This window comes from Danio rerio, chromosome 19 (genome assembly GCF_052040795.2).
Source record: "Danio rerio strain M-AB ecotype USA chromosome 19, GRCz13ab, whole genome shotgun sequence".
Classification (NCBI taxonomy): Eukaryota; Metazoa; Chordata; class Actinopteri; order Cypriniformes; family Danionidae; genus Danio; species Danio rerio.
Genome location: NC_141039.2, coordinates 44,470,215 through 44,494,458, shown reverse-complemented (window position 1 = coordinate 44,494,458; position 24,244 = coordinate 44,470,215). Strand labels below are relative to the sequence as shown.

Genomic DNA, 24,244 nt, shown 5'->3' with positions numbered 1-24,244 from the left:
GGGGTTTCATGGCCATTTAAAGTACAAACCTGTACCTGTTGAAAGGTGTCCTGTGACCGCTCTCATACCTATTTTCTTTTAAGATTTTGTGGCTCCATTTCAGAGCTTTTACTAAGGATGCATGATACTGGAAAAATATGCAATATTGTTGTTGGAGTAGTGCGATAAAAATATTTCTCACGACATAACATCTCCTTAGAAATTGCCTCAATTTATTTCTGATAGCGCACTTCTACCGGTTTCTACTTTGTTATTTGTTCCTCTCAGAGACCTGATGAGGCAGATAGCAAGCATGCGGCAATGAGAGGCCCCTTTCCCCCCCTCTCAAACACATGATTCACGTATGAGTCTGATGGATGACTATCCGCCTGCTGCTCCACAAAAGGAGGGTCCGATCATAATGAGTGGGTTTGTGTGGCAGGGCCGTAGACACGTGGGCTTGAATCACAGCAGCCGTCTTTGCTTTTGAACTTGTTTGGCTGGGAGCGAAGGGGCTTTTGGGTCTGACTAAACAAGTAACACACATCTGACCTTGTGTTAAAGTGTGTTTGCATTGTGCGAGTCTCTTTACGTCACAACCTCATTTCCTGCTTGGTCACACCAAGAGGAAAGAAGTGGCCACACAACAACCCTGTTGTGTTTGTATTGTTTTGCGTGTGTTTCGAGGTTGTGTGAAATTCAATTCTTCAAATCACTCTCAGCAACACTTAAAGGGCCTTTTGTCTTCTGCAAGCTGCTGAATAGTTTTTTTGCGGTTGCTTCCTGCAAGTAAAACGGCTCTTTGCTGGGGATTTTGGAATGGAAGCGGAAAAATAATTTTTCTCCCGGGGAGTGGATCTGAACCAGGCCTTTTCCACTGCTCTGCTTAGCATACGTTTCCATATTTGGCCTGGAGTAGCTTGCTTGATCTACTAATCGGTTGCTTCGACGGTTTACTCTTGAATCCTGGACTTGTGTGATTTTTGGCAAGATGTTTTTACATTGAGTTAATGAATGAGTTTAATGATTCATCTGGTCATAAATCAGCCATTCAGCCAGTCCGCTATATGGTCAACTTCTTGGACATAAACAGACAGTGTTGTTGATTTACTGGATGGAGGCTGTGTTGTGGGGTCTGGGTACTCATGTTGAGTGCTGCATTTGTGAGTAACCGTGTCAGGCATGCGATTGGCATTGCAACTATGTCCCACGTGTTTATATTTGGGCTCCAGACTCCATTCAGCCTTACTTTGATGTTCCACCATACAGAAGGAAAACATGACAGATGGAATTTGAAGAATATGCTGGTATTATTATTACCTCTTACTAACAAATGGACCAGAACACAACTTAGTTGGATAGAAATCAAAGCTTTTCTTTTGTCAAGGACAAGTTAAAATTGACCAAGGAAGACTTTTAGAATATTTCTAAAGTTTTCAGTTTTAAATTAAGGCTGTTTTTTATGTTGTTTTCTTTGAAAAATCCTGAAAAAAGATGAATTACTTTCAATATAAATACATTAAAATGTTTTCAATGTTGATAAGCAATGTCTTTAAAGTCACTTTTAAATCAAAATAGAATGTTTTAATGTTAGTTAGGCCTGTCACAATAATCAGTATGTAGAGGGTGGACCATTTATATGGATACACCTTAATAAAATGGGAATGGTTGGTGATATTAACGTCCTGTTTGTGGCACATTAGTATACGTGATGGGGAAACGTTTTAAGATGGGTGATGACCATGGTGGGCATTTTGAAGTCGGCCATCTTGGATCCAACTTTTGTTTTTTTTTCCAATAGAAAGAGGGTCATTTGACACATCAAACTTGTTGGGAATTTCACAAGAAAAACAATGGTGTGCTTTGTTTTAATGTAACTTTATTCTTTCATAAGTTATTTACAAGTGTCTGACCACTTATAAAATGTGTTCAATGTGGTGCCCACTGTGTTGAATTGTAAATGCAACCCTCTTCTCCCACTCTTAAAAAACTGATAGTAACACCGCTGGAAATGCCAGCACAGGCTTTCAGTATCCGTAGTTTCAGGTTCTACACATCTTGTATCTTCACAGTATAGACAACAAAGTTAGTGGGGCCATTCTTCATCAATGGAAACCTCAAGGCCACTGGATATTTGACATCTACATGATGATGTTTCCCTCTTTATGCACTTAAGCTGGCACATTCCCTGAGTTTGTCCAGCAAGATGGTGCACCACCACATTATAGGTGTCAGGTCCGAGCATTCCTAGATGAACAGTTTTCTGAAAAGTGGATTGGTCGTCGTTGGCCAGTTGAATGGCCCCCAAGTTCTCCTGATCTGAGCCCCTTAGACTTTTATCTTTGGGGTCATCTGAAGGTAATTGTCTATGGTGTGAAGTTGGATCCAAGATTGCAGACTTCAAAATAACCACCATGGTCACCACCCATCTTAAAAAGTTTGCCCCCTCACATTAGGGTTGTAACGGTATGAATTTTTCACGGTATGATAATCGTCTAAAACAATACCACGGTTTGACAGTTTCGCGGTATACGGTATGTTACAAATGTTACAAAATAATAGAACAGTGAAGCAAATTTGACTTTTTCCAAATAATATATTTTTAGTTACTATAAACAACACCACTTACAATGAACAAATAAAAATAAGAAAATAATAAATAATGTGTCAAAGTCCAAATAAAGTCCAAATAAACATGGTGCAAATCCTCAGTAAAAAAAATAGGTATAAATATTTACTATACTATAAATAGTTACATAACAAAACTAGATTCAATATGGAACATCCTTAGGTTCTATGTGCCAGCATGGATATGGTTGTCTGTGGATATGGATTTGGATATGGTTGTATGCAATGCAGACAAACAGCTGCACCTTCATTTGCGTCTTTTGAAAACAGCAAGAGCAGCAGTTCGTCTTTGCTGTGTCACTGTTTTGTCATGTTTCTGTGCTGCTGTGCATGCAAAAGTACTTAGTATGAGAATTATTTCATGCAAAACTTTTTTTTTTTTGCGTTTTATTTAGCCGCGCATAAATGTATGCCTTTCTCTCATTCCGTGTTGTTCAAAAAGCTTGGTCCACAAACAAAAGCGAAACCTATGCTTATTGGTTGTGATATAGCGAGTTTGAACCAATCTGGGCATGGAGGAGGGACAATGCATCAATGTATCATGTCTGATTTGTCCGGAGACACAGTGACGAGCGTTTCTTTGTCAAATCAGCGTTGTCAAATGTTGATGACGTAACCGCACTGATTCCGGAGCCTCTGAAAGTCCGCGAATGTTATGTGATACAGCACTGGAAAGCTGAGATTCTCTTCTTTATGCCAATCTTTGAATTGTATGAATCGGATCAGCGGATCAAAAGTTATTAAACATTTAAGAGCAATACTTATTTTTAGCCGCGGGCGGCTGTCTCGGTCTTTAAGGGTTAAAACCGTTGATATGCAATTGTTCATGGTATGATAATCGTGCACGTTCAAATCGTGGTAAACCGTCATACCGGTATATTGTTACAACCCTACCTCACATATAGACCTTTTTCATGGCTGCTACATGGTGGGCGCCATAGCGACCAGCGTCTTCCGGTAGAATGCTAAAAACTTCTGTTTACAACTGGTAATTTGGGCTCCGAAAATGGGTTTCAATACCGTTTTTAATTTATTACAGAGTGTTTTTGTGACACACAACTTAGAAATGTGTCTGTTAAAGTAGTTATAATCTGTCAGATGTGGTTCATGCCCGTCAGAAATACGAGAAAAACATTCTCCTAGTTCACGTGTCTGCCGTCAGAAGTAGTGTGTGTGTGTGTGTGTTCCCGGCCGGTCAGCTGTTAGCTCAGCGGCTCTTCAATACACACACACACACACACGCAATACTTCGCTGCATTATAGAGCAAACCGTATTATTAGCATGAAACTTCACAGGTATGGAAGTCATGCAATTCACAAAAATGACCAATAAAAGTCTGTTACTGATCCTCTGCTAACTGATTTGCTGTTCATTCTAACCGCGAGCCGTTTATGTTTCATTTCATATGTTATTTTTACCAAGGTTTGTGTTTTTCTGTCATTTCGAAATGAAACTAGCCTATATTTTCACGTTGTAACAGTTATTAAATCAGTGGGTCAGTGGCACAGTACAGGCTACGTATGTGTCTGTCAAACATTTTGGTGAACTACATTTGTTTGGGCTGGTTATATATTTGAAAGAAAGAGAAACTGTTGACTTATCGATGACGAGGCTTCGTTTAAATGGCAGAAGATGCCGTCTGACAACGAGGGAAAAACGCCTCACAGCAGCTGTTTTCCATCCTATTAGATGCATTTTTTAAATGATCAGTCCAGGAGATGGTGCTGATGGACAACAGAATTAGTTCAAAGATGATAAAAGCTGGTAAAATAAATTAAAACTATCATTTCAAAGCTGTCCAAATGTGACTGTTTACACGCATCAGCTGCTGACCGGAAGTTCTTAGCATTCTCCTTGTGCATACATGCAAAGCATCATGGGTAATTTTGCGTTCCAAGAAAAAGGTCTATATACTAATGTGCCACAAATAGGACGTTAATATCACCAACCATTGCCATTTTATTAAGGTGTATCTATATAAATGGTCTTTAGAAGTTCTTGTGAATTGAAAATGCTTCAGTATCAAAACTTATCGTTGTAATTTTGACCATTTCTGAAATAAAATAAAACTTTAAAATAGTTTCCATAAAAAAAATGTTCAATTACATTAAATGTATTTTTAATCAGTTTAAAATGTTAACTGATATTAATTAACTAATATTAATATGATTATATTAATCAGTTTATCTATTTAGCTTAAATATTTCATTACAAATGATTAGGAAAAAAAAGTTTGCTTATAAAAACTGCGAAATTTTACGAAATGCCAATATGCTAATCTGTAACAGTGCCGTGTTATTCATTACAATTATAATATCACCCTGATTATGCAAATATATACTATGCATGAAGCCTTTATGTAACGTATTTATTTTTATTTCACCTCATTGTCACGCATACGCTGCAGTCTGTGACATCAGAGAGAGGCCGAAGAGCTGCGTTGTGTGTTGGAGATCCCTATGTTGTGTGTGTGTTTTGGAGGAGGATCTGACAGGAAGAGAAAGGGGGCGAACTGCGCCTCGGATCCTGTGTGTGATTAGAGAGACCCTTTTCTGTCAGCAAGTCTCCTGTTTTCCTCCCCCAGCTGCCATCAGCACACACACATACCACACCTACAGGCCTACACACAAACACAAAGACTCTTCCAGGAACAGCATTATTCACATACCTGTTGAGAAATGCACTGGGAAGTCATATGTCCTCTGTCTAGCGTTGCATGTAATTGCAGCCAGGGATATTTTATGGTGTGTGTGTTGTTATTGAGCGCTGGCGTGTGATTGAGTTTCCCTCTTTCAGAGTGGTCTTAAAGTTGCATGGAGAACAGTGTGTTGATGTATAGATATATACATTAGATGTCGCCTAACCTGTTGTTGTCTATTGGAAGGAATGCGTCAATAGAGCTGCCATTTTAGTACAGGGTAGCGATCCTTTTAAATGAATGCGGGTCCAAGCTGCAGTGGATGACTGTGGCCATCTGCAAGAGAATTACACATATATACATAAAACTATGAGTTTTCCCGGAGATCAGTATGCTAAATTTCGATTCGTTTGTGAATGAATCTCGTTATAAAGGACTTCTTTAATAGCCGACAATAATACAAGTTTCTGGCAGCGCAGCATCTCATTGTCATATTTCTTTTACATTGTTTGCTGATTTTATTCAGCAAAACTAGCATAAGCAGAGTATTTAGTGTGAGTTGGTGCTACTTTGCCTTATGGTGAATGCAGTAATTGTGACTGTATTATCATCAATAACGTTACCTGTGTAGCACAAAAGTTCATAACATACAAAAACGTAATAAAACTAAACCTTACCTATGTAATGTTTTGCCTCTGTGCTTTGTTTCCTTTGTTTGCTCGTTTCTACACCCATAGACAGCGCTAAAGTTCAGCATTTTCACGTAGTAACACTGTCTTGGCTAGTGCAGTTGAATGACACTTGTCCTGTAAGCACTGTACAAATATGGCGGCGCTATTGACGCATGCTCAGGGTCCCTATGCGATATCTAGTGTATATATCTATGGTGTTGATGCAGCAGCAATCTGTTTATACACTCAGAAATAAAGATAAGCGAGCTGTCACTGGTTTGGTACCTTTTCGAAAGGTACAAATTTGTACCTAAAAGGTCCATATTAATACCTTAAGGGTACATATTAGTACATAAACATTTTAAGAGGAACACTTTTGTACTTTTTAGGTACTATTATGTATCCTAAAAATGGAAAGATATCCATAAATTGTTTACAGTAAGATAACCACTTTGAAATTGTCTAGAAATTATCCAAAAGCCTTTAAAAATCATCAACTCATTATATAAATCAAGCTAACAATGTGACTCTTATTAATCATATGCCACAATTTATATTTTCTAAACTGCAACGTTGATCAAAATGACTGCTCTTTCTCAGTTCACAAGCTAACCCACAGGGTTTGCATAACACTAGCTGATTTGCCTACTAGCTTAACTACCTCTAGTACAAAATTTTAACTAAAGGCTAATTTGATTATCTGGAGTTTAATATTACAATAACGCCCTTTGGAAAAGATGTTACAAATGACTTACTGACAAGCAGTTCATTTTAAGTTGTCAAATTCTTTATCCATTTATTATTGTGCACAAGTAAATTTAAAGTAGGGTGTTACGAATGATATTTTAGTATATTATGGCCGAACTTATATTCATTAATAATATTAATTATTAAAGTAATATTTAATTAAAATATTTAAATCTAAAATTTAAATTTAAAAATGTATTTAAGTTTAATAAATTTGAAATGTAGTTTTAATAATTTTGCTCTCTAACATGTTTACACCATTTTAGGCATGTTTAAAAATATTTCTATATGTCTAAATTTGTTTATTTATTCATTAAAAACAGGCGACAGCAATAATATTGTGCGCGGCCACTTTAATGGTTTCTCTTTCGCGTTTCTTTTGATTCTCAACTTGTTTATTTATTACACAAATGAGTGTTAATATGAATAATCACTAAACACTGCGTTTTGACACAGATTTGACCATTGAAGCGCTCGCATTAAGATGACTTTAGATGTGTGTGCTCTGCTTGTCTTTGAGGCTTAGCGCACAGTGTGCGAATGAGACCGAATGCTGAACGCATGTTGTGTGTGCGCGCTGTCAGCATGCGGTCTCATTCACGCTTTTAAAACATAAATCATTCGAATGTACATCAATGAACGAGGCACATCCTGTGCTGCAAAAGTTGCATTACAGTACATGCTTTTAGTCATTTTCATGTGAAACTGAGTTTTGCAGAGTAACAAATGTGTACAACTGGAATGGGGCGGTAAATGATGCAATAATCGTGTATCTCGATTAATTGATTTTCATAATCGTTAGAAGCCAAAATCGAAATTGAAAATGAATTTTTGATTAATTGCCCAGCCCTACTATGAATAATAATGAGAAACCGTCACGTCATCAGTCTACTAGCAGATATACGCTACATAACCGATTTTAATCCCGCCCCAAAAATGATTTTAAACCCGAAAAATGAAATTAGCTGGCAAAAGCTCAAAACTATCCAGTTTCCCCCACATTAAAGCTGATAGGTGCTAACGTTGTCTTAACTGATGCTCGACACTAGGGCTGTGTATTGGCAAGGGCCTTACGATATGATACATATTGCGATACATGGGTCACGATACAATATATCTCGATATATTGCGATACAATAAATATTGTGATATATTGCAATAGTTTGAATTAGTATGTGTCATGTTATATAGACAACTTGATAGTCAGCAGACGAATTAAAATTCCAATACCAATTTAATACCAATCTATCCATTTCAATTCATTAGAACTGCACAGTGTTATTGAACAGAGAACTCACTGAAATGCATTAAATGCATATTGTTATTAAACACTGACCTAAAATTTATATGCCACTAAAGTCACACATAAATGAAATAAATAATTTATAAAACTAAAGCAAGTAAAAAAAAATTAAAATGCATCGAGTAAACATAAAACTGGAACACAGTGCTGTAATATGCGGTAACCTATTAGAAACTTACAGTGCGACTGACAGCATCGTGAACATTTTGCTGTGAAAACTGGTCGCACATTGATAAATTGATGGCATGCACGAAACATTTTACATGCAACATGCTGGCCAGCTGTGCTGCTACGGTCATGTTAGACGCGTTGTCTGTTACAAAGACAGGCCCTTCCATTCGATGCGCCATTCCTCCTAAGCAGTTTTCAGTAACTCTGCAATGTTAGTTAAGGCAGACGGAAGCTTGTTAATGATGTTATCCAGTGTAGTTTGCCTTGAATCAAGAGGTTTCGGTTAAGGTCGCAGTGCCGCCAATTCATCTGCGTGGTGTCTTGTTAAGTGATAACGCAAGTTCGTTGTGTTTCCTGAATATTTTAAGATATGTTTGCAAAGATTGCAAATGACATTTTTTGTTTAATTCAGTACTCTGGTATTGTGTTACAACCAAAGTGCACCCACATATCAGCTCTAAAAGCTGGAGGCGCCTTTATATTTTCCACCATAATCACGTTTGCTTACTTCTGATACCACCTACTTAGCGTTTTGTTGATAGCAAGTTGGCAACATCTACTGGAGCAAAGTAGGAGATTTTTTGGCACAACTTGAATTGATACTTCAGGTTGGATTATCGTTACACCATCGTGAAAAAAATTACCACTCAACACATAAGTACTCCAGGGTCTTGAACCTTTAAAATGAGATGAAACAACACAAATCAAGTCAAAGGAATTAAGTTAACTTGTTAGTTTTTACAAATTTAAGTGGATTGAACATAAAACAATTACGTTGTCCCCCTAAAAAGCTCAAGAATTGTTTCAATTCATTTTAAATAAGTACTTTGAACCAACAGCAAATGGCATTTTTCTGAGTGTAGAGTAGCGCCTGCCCTAAATATATTTTTACTGTAGTATACGTCACAATAAGAAGGTATTTGTCACTACTGCATTGTTCATACTTGTTGGTTCATCTCAATAAGTGTGAGATGCACCAGCTGAACTGAACTACAAGTGTGAACACAATCAGATCGCTATTTGTTTGACGTCATTTTTAGCCAGTGATGTAAGGACTTGTACATGGCATGTTCTGCCTGGCTTAAAGAAAGTGCAATTGAGTCTATTCCACACAAGATCCTCTTTCCTCCTGCCCTCACATGTTCACATCCACCCGTAAGCATGTGACTACATGCAATATGTGCCAGTAACGCAGCTTTTTGCGTCCTCATAAAACAGAAGCACCCATGATTCCTCTATGCTAAGCAGTTTATGCATGATCTGGAGGTCAGTGTTGCTGCTGGATTAGTCCAGTGACTGGTGCCCAGACTCACAAGCTTAACCTCCATGTCAGCATCAGCACGTTTTAGGGTCACTGGAGCAGGTCAGCACGAAGCTAAAAGAATTTTCATGTTTCTGTAGATGGCTGTGTTTTCAATCTACAGGAAATCTTCAAGTGAAGAAGTGAAGCAGATAAACTGATGTCAGGGAAATATTCTTATCTGGTTGTGGTGTTTTTGCTTAATTTCTCAGATGTATTAAAGATATTAAAAGGCTTTAGTCAGCATAGAGATTCAGTATCTGAGATTAGCAACTAACTTTTAAGACATTGTGGAACCTTGATCAAGTGAGAGTTGGTTTAGAATAGTAGTTAAAATATTTCATTTTGTAAATGCATGATATGTTTTTTTTTTGCATCGTTCATTAACTAATAATATGTATGTTTGCTTATGCTTTAGCAAGTGATCTTGACAAAATGTATTGCTTCAAAATATATATCTATATGTGTCTAACATAACAAAAGAGAAGTGAAATGATTTTTTTTTAGAAATGTCATAAATAAAATTTAAGTGACTTGAAGATACAGCAATCAAGTTGTCCCCAAATGACCTTAAAGGCTCCTACACACCTGTACGTGAACAAAAGTGCCAATCTAATTGGTGGAGAAGGTTTTAACGCAGCGCTTTGAATAAAAAAAAAATGACGCTTTTTTTAAAATGACGCTTTTGCGCCTGCCGTTTTGCGTGTTGGTGTGCTAGATCACATTGACACCCTTTATATAGTCACGAGATGTTAAATGTTGTCGAAAAACGTGAGCAAAAAACGTCTCGGTGTGCACGGCCCTTAAGAATTGGTTTGTTTAAATAATTAGTTTGAACAAGCAGCAAAAGTTTTTTTTTTTTTTTCAGTTTATTACTACAGACTAGTAAATATTGCTGAGCGATTAATTGAAAAGTAAAATCCACATTCATAACTTTTTTCAGATCAATTTTTTCAATTACTTTCCCTACCATGTGTGAAGTCACCTGACCCTGCTCTGTTAAGACTGATTTAGACTTCTGTGTCGAACGCACAGGTGTCGCATACCCGCGCACCTCTCAAAAAATTAACTACACGTCACACGATTGCACTAAAATGAAGATGATTGGAAGCTGCACCAGAGATGTCTTGAGACGGCATATTTTCAATTACATTAAAATATTTGTTTAAAGAAGATGCAAGAAATTAAGTGTTTAAAATATTATTTACAGGATATGCAAGAGATATATTATTTAGAAGAGATGCTGCTTATTTTCTACTTTTAATAAAAGTAAAAAAATAAAACTTTAAAAATACATGTTACATGTTAAAAAAAACTTAATAATTAATTTTGTTTCCAAAAGTGATATTTATTAATTTACAGAAAGGGTAATGTGTGTTTTAGTTTCAGCTGTTCAACAGTAGCTTTGTTTTCATCCACCTATTTTCATGTGCATTTTGCATATGCGCATAAAAAACGGTTGATGGAAATGCCATGATGCGCATAAATTTGGAAAATGCCCATGAAAAACGTATGCGCATAACTTAGTAGTATAAACTTTTTATTCGATAAGAAAAGATGCGCATAAACTATGATGGAAACACTTTTACCGCACAAATTTCAGTATGTACATTAAAAAAGGTCATGTGATTTTGTGATAAGAGATCATGTGATGATGAAAATGTGTGTAAATGGACAAACCAGCAGACTGAGCACACTGTAAACCATCTGAAATGTTGTTTTGGTCATTCTAACACACCTTACCGTTTAAATATTAGTGTTATTATATTATTAAAGACCTCCAGAATCAAGAGCGTCTGTGCTCCGCGTTTCACTCCTTCAAACGCAACCGCACGTTCACTGACTGTCAAGATTGCCTTCTGAGACCAGGTCATTTATTATTGACGAAAAAATTGATGCAGCTTCTCCTACTTTAGCAAATTCAGTTCTTAATGTTGATATTTGGCGCAAGTTAATCAGGAAGTGACAATTTTGTTCGCTTTGACTAGTTGGATAGAAACGCTACTTTATTCGCACGTCTTTTATGCTATAATCCAGTTTTGCGCATAAAGTTTATTTGCATTTTTGGATGGAAACATAGCTAGTAATGTTCAATAAATATTGATAGATAGTAGATAGTGTTTGTTTCCTTCAATTATTTCAAAATCAAGTAATGCACCCTTCATTCAGAAACCTCTCACTTTTGTATATGTGAGCATATTTACTGTACAAAATCTGTCAGTGAACTATAAGGGCAAAAAAGTAAAATAAACAAATAAAATAATCATTCATTAATTAAAATCGAGTTCAAATAATCGAGATTTTGATTGTAGGCCAAATCGCCCAGCCCTTCCAATACATCTAGAAATAGACCATTTTTGTGTGTGACTTGCATCAGCATTCAACTAAATGTTTCCGTAGAACAGCTCAAATTAACTGGTAAATTTTCAAACCAGTTTGTTTTATTTATTTAATAGTAATTACAATGGTACACATTGTTTAATCTGAACTGTAGAACTTTAATTATGAGGTGTATGAAGCTTTTATTTACTTGCTCTTCTCTTTTTTTTCTCCATAGATTGTGCGCTTAAATATGAGCCCAAAGCTGACGTCTCCAATCAGATAACAGGTAACTTCCAATCACCATCCATTGTTGATGACTGTGGTGTGTTCTTCAGTCTGATTGGCCAAGTGTCGTCATAGCCTAAATAAACATCTCCTATGGCTGTTTACTTTCACCTGTGTTTTGCTGCTCAGCAAGTTTTGGCTTTGTTTGTTTTGTCTCTACATAAACATGAAAGGAAAGAAATGTTTGAGGGTACTCGTCTCTATTTGATGTTTTGTCTGGATGTCTCTTTTTGTGAGGGAAGCACTGTAAATATCAAGTCTGGTGGATAAACATCAAACAGAAAAAAAGTGTGTGACGTAGTTTATACACGGATGGTAGGTTTTTTTATCCTCCACTTGAACCCTGACTGATCAGGAATTTGTCCATTAGCTTGAACTTTTCTCCTTGTCATTAGTGATATTCAGTGTGAATGGCTCGCTGACCAGGATCGGGAACATATGCTGTGTGTGATACACATTCCTTACATCTCTAACATGACTCTGAGTCAGGAAATCTATGCTCCCAGAGCCACAGAAATGTTGACCGTTCACACTTGTGGGGATAAAATGAACCACATGTGCGCAATATGGAGGAATCTGCCAGTGTTTTCAGAGCGAGTCGTCCAGCAGTTCTGTCATGAACACTTTTATGGCCTGCGCAGTCTGTGCTTGCTGTAAGGATGGTTTTACTACTCTAAAGTATGCTTCTCCAAATAAGCAGACAGATATGAAATAAATTGTTTGGAGTGATGGGGAACTGAAACCGTAGCTTGTCGAGCTAGTAGCTCAAACAGTCAAGCTACCTTTCTAAAGCAGTTGGTTAATTGAAATATCTTGGCTGCTTGCAAATGAAATTTAGCTTGACCCTCAAACACTGCAGTTTCGGGACTTCCGGTTGCGGGCGTGAATGGAGTAGTCGCGCTTGTCTCGAGGTCCCTGTGGACTTCTTTTTTTTCTTCAATTCTTTAATCCTCCACCACTTTATTTATTTGTTTACCACTTAGTGCTTGACTGTGAACATGTTTAACGCTTAAAAAGTCTAAAAATGGCATCGAAGTCCGGCAAATATGGGAAAAAAGACCCTCCTAAAGACGATGGTACCGCAGCGCACGCGGAGTTTAACATGGCGGCCTTAACTAGCCTTCTGGAAGAACATAGAGAGGCCCTGTCTACTGAGTTTAAAGCCGCCTTGATATCTTTGGAAGCGAAACTGGACTCAGTTCAAACAGCGGTGCTGGATCAAGGTACGCGAATAACTTCGCTAGAATCGAATGCCGACCTTCTCAGTGAGCGAATTATCTCGCTAGAAGCGACCTGTTCTGAGCTAACTGAGAGCTATGCTAAACTAAAAGCTAAAACGGCAGACTTGGAGGGTCGAAGTCGGCGCAATAATATCAGAATTATCGGAGTGCCAGAATCCGTCGAGGGCCCTCGACCATCTGTGTTTTTCTCGCAGTTTCTAGTGGATGTTATGGGCGAACAAATCCTGTCATCCCCACCGGAGATCGACAGGGCGCATCGCGCTCTTGTGGCCAAACCGAAGCAAGGAGGAAAACCAAGGGCTGTGATAGTTCGGCTTCACCGCTATCAGATTAAAGAGGCTGTGATGCGAGAGGCTCGGAAACGAAGGGGCTCGCTACAATATCAGGACAAACCGATCGCTATCTACGATGACTACAGCCCTGAGGTTGTGGAGCAACGCGCACAATATCGCGGAGTTATGACAGAACTTTACAATCTGGGTTTCAAACCATCCCTCCTCTTCCCGGCGAGATTGAGAATTACGACAAAAGCCGGTGAGCAAAAGTGGCTCCCCTCGGTTGAAGAGGCCAAGAACTTTCTAGGATCTCACCGTAATGCTTCGTAGAGGACATTACCGTTATACGCTTTTAAATAGTTTTACCTGATTGCGTTTTTATAAGGTGGAAAAGTTATGCCACTGTTCTAATAATAAAAGATGTCATGTTCTTTAAGGAGGACTTTCTGAAACACAGGGTTGAGTTTATATAAGGTAAGGAGAGATAAAGGAAGAGTGTAAATTGCATGGGGGATTTTTGAACGTTGTATTATGTTAATAACAACGTGTCTATGGGGTTGGCTTGATCTAGTGGGAGGGTTGGAGTTCGTTACGGGATGGTGCCATGATAATTTCATATTTTTATATGTAGCCTTTTCTATACTAAGTGTTTATATGTGGGTCTTTAGTTTTAATTTAGTTATTTATTTTTCCTTCTTTTATTTTTATTTTCTTTATTTCCACAATTCATTTACAGCCCGCTTTTTTGGTAACTATGGGTAGGGAGTTGAGATTAATAAGCTGGAATGTCAAGGGCCTAAATAACATAGTGAAAAGAAATAAAGTTCTTGCACATCTCCGATTGCACAAAGCAGAGATTGCTTTTCTGCAAGAGACTCATTTGCATAATAGGAATCATCCTTATCTTAATCAGAAATGGAATGGGCAGTTTTTTCATTCATCATTTCAAGCTAAGGCGAGAGGTGTGGCAATTTTGATTGACAAGAACGTGCCTTTTACCCCAAACAACATAATAGCAGATAAAAACGGACGTTACATTATTGTTACAGGCACTTTATGTAAAAAGAATTTAATTCTAGCAAATTTTTATGCCCCAAATTTTGATGATATCACTTTTTTTAAACATGCCCTTTCACTCCTTCCAGATCTTAATTCTCATTCTCTTATTCTTGGGGGTGATTTTAATTGCTGTTTGGACGCAAGCTTGGACCGCTCTTCTTCTAAATTAGGTGCTCCCAGTAGATCTTCTAAATACTTGAATAATTTTTTTTCCGATAATGGCCTCTCCGATATTTGGCGTTTTCTAAACCCACAAAAAAGAGAATACTCCTTTTTTTCAAATGTTCATCATTCTTATTCTCGAATTGACTATTTTGTTTTGGACAATGCTCTGATCTCTGATGTTTGTTACTGTGCATACCAAAGTATTATTATTTCAGATCACGCCCCCCTTGTTCTTGATTTAAAGTTTTCAAACTTGCCCTCTCTAAGGAGGAGCTGGCGGCTTAATACCTCACTTTTAGCAGATGATGATTTTGTTGGATTTATTTCTGACCAAATCTCCTTCTTTTTGAGTGTTAATATTTCCCCAGATGTTTCTAATATAATAGTTTGGGATGCTCTTAAAGCATATATCAGAGGCCAAATCATTTCATATAATGCCACCAAGAAGAGAAAGTTGAAAGAAAAACAAATATCCTTAGCTGATGAAATTTTTCGATTAGATACACAATACGCAAGTTCACCCACCTCGGATGTATATGAGAGACGCTGTAAACTGAAGGCAGAGTTGGATTTACTGTCAACTGGTGAGATAGAGTCCCTTCTGAGAAGAACTAGAAGCGTGTTTTATGAGAGCGGGGAAAAATCTGGAAAGTTATTAGCCAACCAACTGCGTGGGTTCAAGGCAAAGCAAATTATTAGTGGTATCCGTCTAAATAATGGTGAGATTACAACTGACCAAAACATCATTAACGATAAATTTAGGGACTTTTATTCTACTTTATATACTACTGAATCCCCTTCACGAGAAGATATTACAAACTTTTTTGATCAAATACAGGTTCCCACCTTACCCCCTGACATTAGCAAATCTTTGGAGGAACCTGTTTCACAGGAGGAGTTGATAGCTGCTATTTCCGTCATGCAATCTGGAAAATCACCAGGTCCTGATGGTTTTCCGTCAGAATTCTACAAAAAATTTTCTAAGCAGCTCACTCCTTTTTTAACAGTTGTTTTTTCTGACTCCTTCAAGTCAGGGGCTCTCCCTCCTACTTTAAGTCAGGCATGTATTTCCTTGCTGCTTAAAAAGGATAAGGACCCTTTGGACTGTACGTCCTATAGACCCATATCTTTACTTAATTGCGACGTTAAAATTCTAGCAAAAGTGATTGCCTCAAGGTTGGAGAATGTCCTCCCTAGCATAATCTCTCCTGATCAGACAGGCTTTATTAAAAACCGCCATTCATTTTTTAATATTCGCCGCTTGCTTAATATAATTTACTCTCAGCACCACTCTATTCCAGAATGTGTAGTTTCTCTAGATGCTGAGAAAGCATTTGATAGAGTAGAGTGGGATTACCTTTTTCTAGCTTTAGAAAAATTTGGATTTGGCCCTAACTTTCTCTCATGGATTAAATTACTATATAATACACCTTCTGCTGTAGTCTTAACTAATGGGTTGCAGTCCCGTTCATTCAATCTGCAGCGTGGAACCAGGCAGGGTTGCCCATTAAGTCCATTATTATTTGCTCTTGCCATCGAGCCACTGGCAATCGCTCTACGTGAATGTCAGCAAATTGCCGGGATTACACGAAGGGATACCATGCACAAGGTAACATTATATGCAGACGATTTGCTGCTTTACATATCTAATCCACAGATTTCCCTGCCCCCGGCTCTAACTTTGCTAGAGATTTTTGGTAGGCTCTCAGGCTATAAGCTAAATTTACAAAAGAGTGAACTTTTCCCAATAAACATGGTAGATAAGCAGTTGCAGTACTCTAATATACCTCTGAAGATAATTAAAAATAAATTTACTTATCTTGGTGTTTGTATTACCCGCCAGTATAAACAGCTGTTTAAACATAATTTTGGTGTGCTCTTGGAGCGAACTAAGAAAGATCTCTCTAAGTGGTCACCTTTAAAGTTATCACTTATAGGGCGCATTAATTCTATTAAGATGACGGTCCTTCCAAAATTTCTGTATCTTTTTCAAAGTCTCCCTCTTTTTATTCCTTTATCTTTTTTTAAATCTTTAGATTCAGTCATCTCTAATTTCATTTGGAATGGCAAACATCCTAGGTTGAAGAAAGCACACCTTCAAAAGGCCAGGTGTGAGGGTGGGATGTCTTTGCCCAACTTTAAGTTTTATTATTGGGCAGCGAATATGCGTAATACACTGTATTGGTGGCAATATCATTTGCAGCCTAATAAACCATCCTGGGTAGATATGGAGATGCATGCTCATAATCAAATTTCTCTTCCGGCTCTACTTGCGGCCAAGCGGCAATTGATTTCTTACAATTTTACAGACTGCCCAGTGGTGAAACATTCACTGAGGATCTGGATTCAGTTTAGGAGGTCATTTGGTTTTGATAGCTTTTCTCTTCTCAGCCCTATAGCTCGAAATCCTTTTTTCCCCCTTCAATGCAAGACAGTTCTTTCAGAAGTTGGTATGATAAGGGAATAGTATGCTTTAAAGACCTATTCATAGACAAAGTGTTTGCTTCTTTTGATCAGTTGATATCACATTACGGGTTGATTAAGTCTGATTTTTTCAGAGTCCTACAAATAAGAGATTATGTTAGATCCCTCATACCGGAATTTCCTGTTTTGCTCCCTGGAAACCATTTAGATTATTTTCTTTCTTGTAATATACTAGCTAAAGGCTCAATTTCTATGTTGTATAATCTACTTCTGAACCAATCATCTACCCTAACAGATAACATTAAGAGTGCTTGGGAAGAGGATCTTTGTGGTTCAATTTCGAATGATCTATGGAACGATATTCTTAAAAAAATTCACTCATCATCAATGTGTGCCCGACACTCCCTTATTCAATTTAAAGTAGTGCACAGAGCTTATATCTCTAAGACTAAATTAGCCCAAATGTTTCCAGGTACTAGTCCTTTGTGCAATAGATGTAATTGTGCTGAAGGCACTTTATTTCATATGTTCTGGACTTGCCCCAACTTAGAGCATTTCTGGAAGTTAATATTTGACACGTTATCTGTGATTCTTCAGCACAAGCTGGATCCAGATCCACAGGTGGCACTATTTGGGGTTACTTCAGAGGATATACAGTTGCCTTCTTCAAAATGTAAAATCATTTCATTTTCAACTTTATTGGCACGTAGGGCTATTTTGCTAAAATGGAAGGATTCTCATCCTCCCACTCATGCTCAGTGGATTAGAGAAATTATGTCTTGTCTTCATTTAGAAAAAATCAGGTTTTCATTAAGAGGGTCGGAGGGAAAATTTTTTAAGGTGTGGCAACCTTTTATTGATTTTGTGGAAAATCTCAAATAATTTGATTTTCTATACATATGGTCTGTATGGTTATATGTTAGCTGAATAAATGCTTTTTCCTTTTTTTTAATTTTTTAATTTTTTATTTTTTTTAATGTTTTTATTAATTTTTCTTGTGTGTTTTTTTATTTATTTATTTATTTATGGTTATTATGGTTATAATAATTATTATTTCTTTGTATTTGTATTTAAACCTACATGTACAATTGTATATTTGCTAATTTTTGGCTAATGTGAGCGCTATCCCGCTGTTGGATTGGTATGGGTTTGGGGTTTGTATTGTTGTTCTTTCATATTTGAAAAACTGAAACTCAATAAAAAAATATTGAAACAAAAAAAAAAAAAAAAAAAAAAAAAAAAAAAAAAAAAAAAAAAAAAAAAAAAACACTGCAGTTTCAACCAACGCCTGGAAAAGTTTAAAGTTAGTGACGCACCGAAATTAAAATTCTGGTTCAAAATCGAAAATTCTGGATGCACGAAAACCGAAAATGCTTTGTACTAATTATTCATAATTTCAGTAAATAATACACCTTTGTAGTAGGGCTGTGCATTTAATCGAAAATCCGATTTCAATTTTGATTTTAGCTTCTAACGATTATGAAAAACCATTAAACGAGATAAACGATTATTAACTTAGCAGCGCGAAAGAGTGCGGTGCGCACACACATAAGCAGCCCCGGTCATTCCCGGACATTCCCGGTCAGCGTTTGGTCTCATTTGCACACTGAGACGAACAGAGCACACACATCATCTTAATGCGAGCGCTTTAATGGTCAAATAGGTGTCAAAACGCGGTGTTCAGTGATTATTTATATTAACCCTTATTTGTGTAATAAACATACGAGTTGAGAATCAAAAGACGTAAAAGAGAAACCATTAAAGTGAAAGGGCGCGTTGTTCCTTCTGCCGCCTGTTTTTATGATTATTAATCAAACAACAAAACGAGAAAATCCCTCAGTTATCTTGACTGAAGGACTTTTGTAGCTAAAGTGTTTTTCTTACAGTGAAGATGCTTAAAGCAGTTGGTTTCATATTTTTATTGTATTTATGTCTCTTTCCTTTGCAGGGTGGAAAATAACTGTATATATACAGTTGAAGTCAGAATTATTAGCCCTCCTGAATATTATTGACCCTTTTCCTCCCCAATTTCTGTTTCATGGAAAGAAGATTTTTTTAAACTTATTTCTGAACAAAATAGTTTTAATAATTATTTCTTATAACTGATTTCTTTTATCTTTGCTATAATGACAGCACATAATATTAGACTATTTTCAAAATACAAGAATTCAGATTTAAAGTGCGGTTCAAAGACTTAATTAGGATAATTAGGCAAGTCATTGTATAACAGTAGTTTCTTCTGCAGACAATCAAAAATATTTATTGCTTAAGGGGGCTAATAATATTGACCTTAAAATAGATTTTAAAATATTTAAACCTGCTTTTATTCTAGCTGAAATAAAACAAATCAGCCTTTCTCCAGAAGAAAAAATATTAGGGGAAATGCTGTTAAAATTCCTTGCTCTGTTGAACATCATTTGGGAAATATTTGTTTAAAAAAAATAAATAAATCTCAGGAGCGCTAATAATTTTGACTTTAACTGATAATCGTTTTGAATAATCGTAATTACAATTATGACCAAAATAATCGTGATTATGATTTTTCCCAAAATCGAGCAGCCCTACTTTGTAGGACTTTTAAAGTTGAACTCAGTAGGGTTTGTGAATAGATTTACTGAGCTCAAAACATGTGTTTTGGTGTTTCGTGACCCTTTAACAATATATCTGTAGAACAGATATACACTGCTACAGTTTCAAACCAGTACCTCTTTATTCTTTTTATGTTGACTAAAGATGATCAATTTGAGAGAGTTAAGGGAGAGCTTGTTTCACTTCTGAAACCCAGTTCACTGTTGGGTAACTGGTTCCAATTCAATGTTACATAAATCAGCAATGCATAATTTTGTCATGCTACACCTCTGTTTGTTAGATTGAGGAGGGGGGGGAGGTCTTGGTGCTAGAAAATAAGTATTTTGAAAAGCTGAAATACTGTAAAAAGATTTATCGTTTTAGACCTTAGAAAATGGCATAATCTTGGTAGGATTGTGACCACAGTCAGGAGTTAAAGCGAATGGGGCTTGCTCTATATAGTGTAAAGTGATGCATAATTCACTCACCATCTGTTGCATTATGTCCTGCAGACATTTCTGAGCTGCTAATGTTTTTGTTTTTTTTGCCTTCATAATAAAATGAAGGCTTTTTGTTTAAACATGTATACAGTTTCTGAGCTCCAACATGCAAAATAGCACATGAAAAAACAGCTGTGTTTGTGCTTTCGGCTGTTTGGAATTGAATACTAGGTTATGTAAAAGCGTTTAAGCTATGCAATGACAAATATCTCAGTATGGTTACTATGCTACTCTACATTGGTGTCACATGACGCATTCTAGAATGGGTTTCAAGCAGTTGTCTTGGGTGATAAATAGTCCTTTTGAGCATTAATCCAGTGTTAAAAATGTTCAAACCATTGTGCTGCAAATGTTAATCTTTTGTTCTTTGCACATTGTACCCCGTCACGGTCATTTAAGTGTTTAATGCATACCAAAAATCGACATGCAGTAGACACAGTAATATGATAGGGCGCTATTGTGAACATGGTCCATTGTGTGTAAGAGATTTGTGGGCCAACATATCAGCTGCTCTGTTGGAATGAAGAACTTCCTAATTGTTTACACTCTTGTACACAAGGTTTTGAATTATCTGAAGGATCCATGTTTGCTGATTGGCTGCTGCTGAGCTGTGCTTGCTGCCGATTGGCTAATGGAGCGCCTGTCTGTTTGATTATTGCATGAAGCAGCTGCTGTAATCTTTCAAATTCTCACCTCTCCATGTCAACCAGTTTCTGAACACGAGCTCCCTGCAGGAAGCATTTGTGCCATATAATTACTAAATATTTCATCCAAACTGGCTTCCGTTGAGAAATTGATTCACTTGCGGCGCTTCTGCCACACAAAACCCATATCAGCTCAGCCGTTTGAATGTTATAAATGGAGTATTTATGGAATAATGCGGGCTACACATTCTCTCACAAACATCCTGACTCAGAAAAGTTGCTCGGGTCCTGCAGCTGTGCTTTCTATAAATAGACGTCGTGACCCACCCCATCAAAGACTCTTTTGGCCCTCTCAGTACCCACTGAGCGCATGACCAGCAGAAACACAAACATGTGCTCTCAGAGGCTCTTCTGACATCACAGTCACAGGAGATCACTGTCCAAACAAGATAGGCCTGGATTGGAGCATTACAGAGTCTGAATACAGGCCTCGGTCTCCACAACATTCGCCAAAACAAACTCATTTTGAAGCCTAGCTAGTGATTATCTAGGGCTGGGCGATATTGCAAAATAATTATCAAGATTTCATGTTTCATATCATTCGATATTGATAATTATTGAATATTTTTTAAGAATCCATTCAGGAATATTAGGATTTTTTTAACCCCTGTATTTGAATTTACCAACAATATTAAGGCAATAGTTTTAATAGTCAAAAATATTTAAACAAAATATCTCTTTATAATAAAATAAACAAGTGTTAAAGAGACTCTTAAACTTGATGAATAAAATGTTACAAAGTGTGCGCAATGGTAAAGCGTAAATACTGACCAATCAAAGCAAACTATAAGGTGTGAATAATAATGATACAGTAAACCGTAAACTCTGTAAACAAAACAAATTGTGATCATTAAATCATCATTAAATCATCATAAACCATCATTATTCAAATACATACTGCAACATTACAAATTGTAAAGTTGAATAATTACATTATCCCCTATTAAGGATGGGTATCGTTAATGTTTTAACGGTATTACCACTTTTATCGATACCACTTATCTGTTGTGAACTTTAACGGTTCTCTTATCTCTTATTTGAACGAAAAAAACTAATTGAACAGAATTACTCTTTCATTTATTAAAATTTTATTTTATTATTAAGTTTTTAATGTAAAATAAAACAAAACAAATCAAAAAACAAATTAATATTTTTTTTCCTGTAAAAGAATGTACAATGGTTTGAAGGAAAATTAATCTTTCTTTTTAGAAACCATTCTTTCTTCCATAGCCACTCTTCTGGAGGAAAATCAACATGTTTGCCTTTTCTGGCAGAAGTTGGGATGTTTCTTGGTTTATTGTGATCCCTGCAGTTAAAAAACCCTCTTTGAGTTGCAAAATGCCGGTAAATGAGATGATGTTTATGATTTTTCATTAACGCATTGACATAAATGGGTTAACAGTGTTTTGAGAGTTAACTTTGGAGAACATATCACTTGAAGAAGATTGTATGTTTTTGTGTGTCATCTGTTGTCTTATAAATGGAAAAAACACGGGAAAAAGGTCTGGATATATTGGATAGTACAACATAAGGTGCTAAAAAGTGTTTTGGCTCACTGGATTACAGTGGATTCATGTAGGCACTCTAGTTGGACTTTTTAAACCATTTAGTCTCCTCCTCTTTCCTTTTTTTGAGCTGTAACGGTCATAACGGTGGCTCAGGAATTTCAATAACGGAAAACTCAGTCAGTGTGTGTCTGTTCCCAAGTCATTGCTTATTTTTATGATTAGTTTGAAAAAGGCTTTGGAACGGTTTAGTCATTAAAGCTCATTAGGCTTCGTTTTCATGTTATTATTTCTAACCTGAGGTGTTTTGGGTCTTATTTTCATTCAGTAACCGTATATGGAGCTCAAATGATCACTAGGACTAGATGATGTTTTTTTTTTAGGGGGCAGCAGCACATGGACATGATTATAGGACACGGACTGACTTTGGATGACAGGAGGAGTGGGTTAGGAACAGTATAGGGAGTATAAGGCCGGTGTGAAATGGGTGGTCTGGAGCAGAAAGGTCTAGATCAGCTCATGTCATAGGTCAGAAACCCCTATTGCTTAGTAGGGAAATGCTTGATTGAGATTCCTTTATGTGTAGTGAAGTGATGGTAAAGTCATAAAGTCATCCTTATTTTTGTTGTGCTTTGTAAAATACAGATAGTGAGATCAACAAAAAGAAGAATCAGTTGTCTGTGAATGTGAAATACATCAGTTTCACACACACACACACACACACACACACACACACATATATATATATATATATATATATATATATATATATATATATATATATATATATATATATATATATATATATATATATATATATATTATGTTATATATGTGTATATTTTTTTTATATTGATTTATTTATATTGATGTGTGTGTGTGTGTGTGTGTGTGTGTGTGTGTGTGTGTGTGTGTCTGTGTGTGTGTCTGTGTCTGTGTCTGTGTCTGTGTCTGTGTGTGTGTGTGTGTGTGTGTGTGTGTGTGTGTGTGTGTGTGTGTTGTATTTTAAAATTTTAAAAATACCCAAAATTAAAAATGTGTGTATATATATATATATATATATATATATATATATATATATATATATATATATATTCATTCATTCATTTTCTTGTCGGCTGAGTCCCTTTATTAATCCGGTTTCACCACTGCAGAATGAATCGGCAACTTATCCAGCATGTTTTTAAGCGGACGCCTTTCCAGCCGCAACCCATCTCTGGGTTGATATATATATTATTGATATAAATATTATATTTATTTATATTATTATTTTATATATATATATATATATATATATATATATATATATATATTATATTTATTTATTTATATTTATAATATATTTATTTATTTAGTGGTATTAATATTGTATTTATGTATTTATTGATATTAATATTATATATATTTATTGATATTAGTAGTATATCTATTTATTGATATTAATATTAAATTTATTTAGTGATAATAATATATTTATTTATTAATAATTTATTTATTTGATATTAATATGAGTATTATATTTATTTGTTTATTTAGTGATAGTAATATTATATTTATATATATATTAATATTATAATATTTTTTATTGTAATTAATAACTAATTAATAATTTTTATTTAACAAATACACAAAATTTATTTTTTGTAATTTGGTTAACATGAAAAATATTCATTTTGTTCTCCAGGCATGTCATTTGTTAATTCATCAGTAATCAAATCCATCTTAAGGATCCTAAATAGTCAAATTATCTCTATTACA

General features: G+C 36.1%; 1 protein-coding gene and 3 long non-coding RNA genes across 15 annotated transcripts in view; 1 reads left to right on the top strand and 3 right to left on the bottom strand.

The window, feature by feature from the left end:
* The window catches only part of trioa (trio Rho guanine nucleotide exchange factor a), a 573,337-nt gene that overhangs the window by 381,688 nt on the left and 167,405 nt on the right, over positions 1-24,244 (top strand). For 11 of the 12 annotated variants that reach the window (XR_015515963.2, XR_015515967.2, XR_015515966.2 and 8 more), the window contains 1 exon segment: positions 11,996-12,046. The exons of the other annotated variant lie outside the window; for it this stretch is intronic. Coding sequence is in view for 5 of the 11 variants with exons in the window: in XM_087294511.2 (XP_087150637.2) it covers positions 11,996-12,046 (51 nt within the window). In the remaining 6 variants the exon portion in view is untranslated. 12 annotated transcript variants of the gene reach the window in all.
* The window catches only part of LOC148679841 (uncharacterized), a 59,940-nt gene that overhangs the window by 18,203 nt on the left and 17,493 nt on the right, over positions 1-24,244 (bottom strand). The window lies entirely within an intron of this gene.
* Positions 906-4,693, bottom strand: LOC148679843 (uncharacterized). The gene is made up of 3 exons (XR_015945502.1): positions 3,502-4,693; positions 2,402-2,425; positions 906-1,540 (listed from the first exon to the last, which is right to left on the bottom strand). It is a non-coding gene; the product is annotated as an uncharacterized LOC148679843 (long non-coding RNA).
* On the bottom strand, positions 11,693-22,125 carry LOC148679842 (uncharacterized). Its single transcript, XR_015945474.1, has 2 exons — positions 18,480-22,125; positions 11,693-12,898 (listed from the first exon to the last, which is right to left on the bottom strand). It is a non-coding gene; the product is annotated as an uncharacterized LOC148679842 (long non-coding RNA).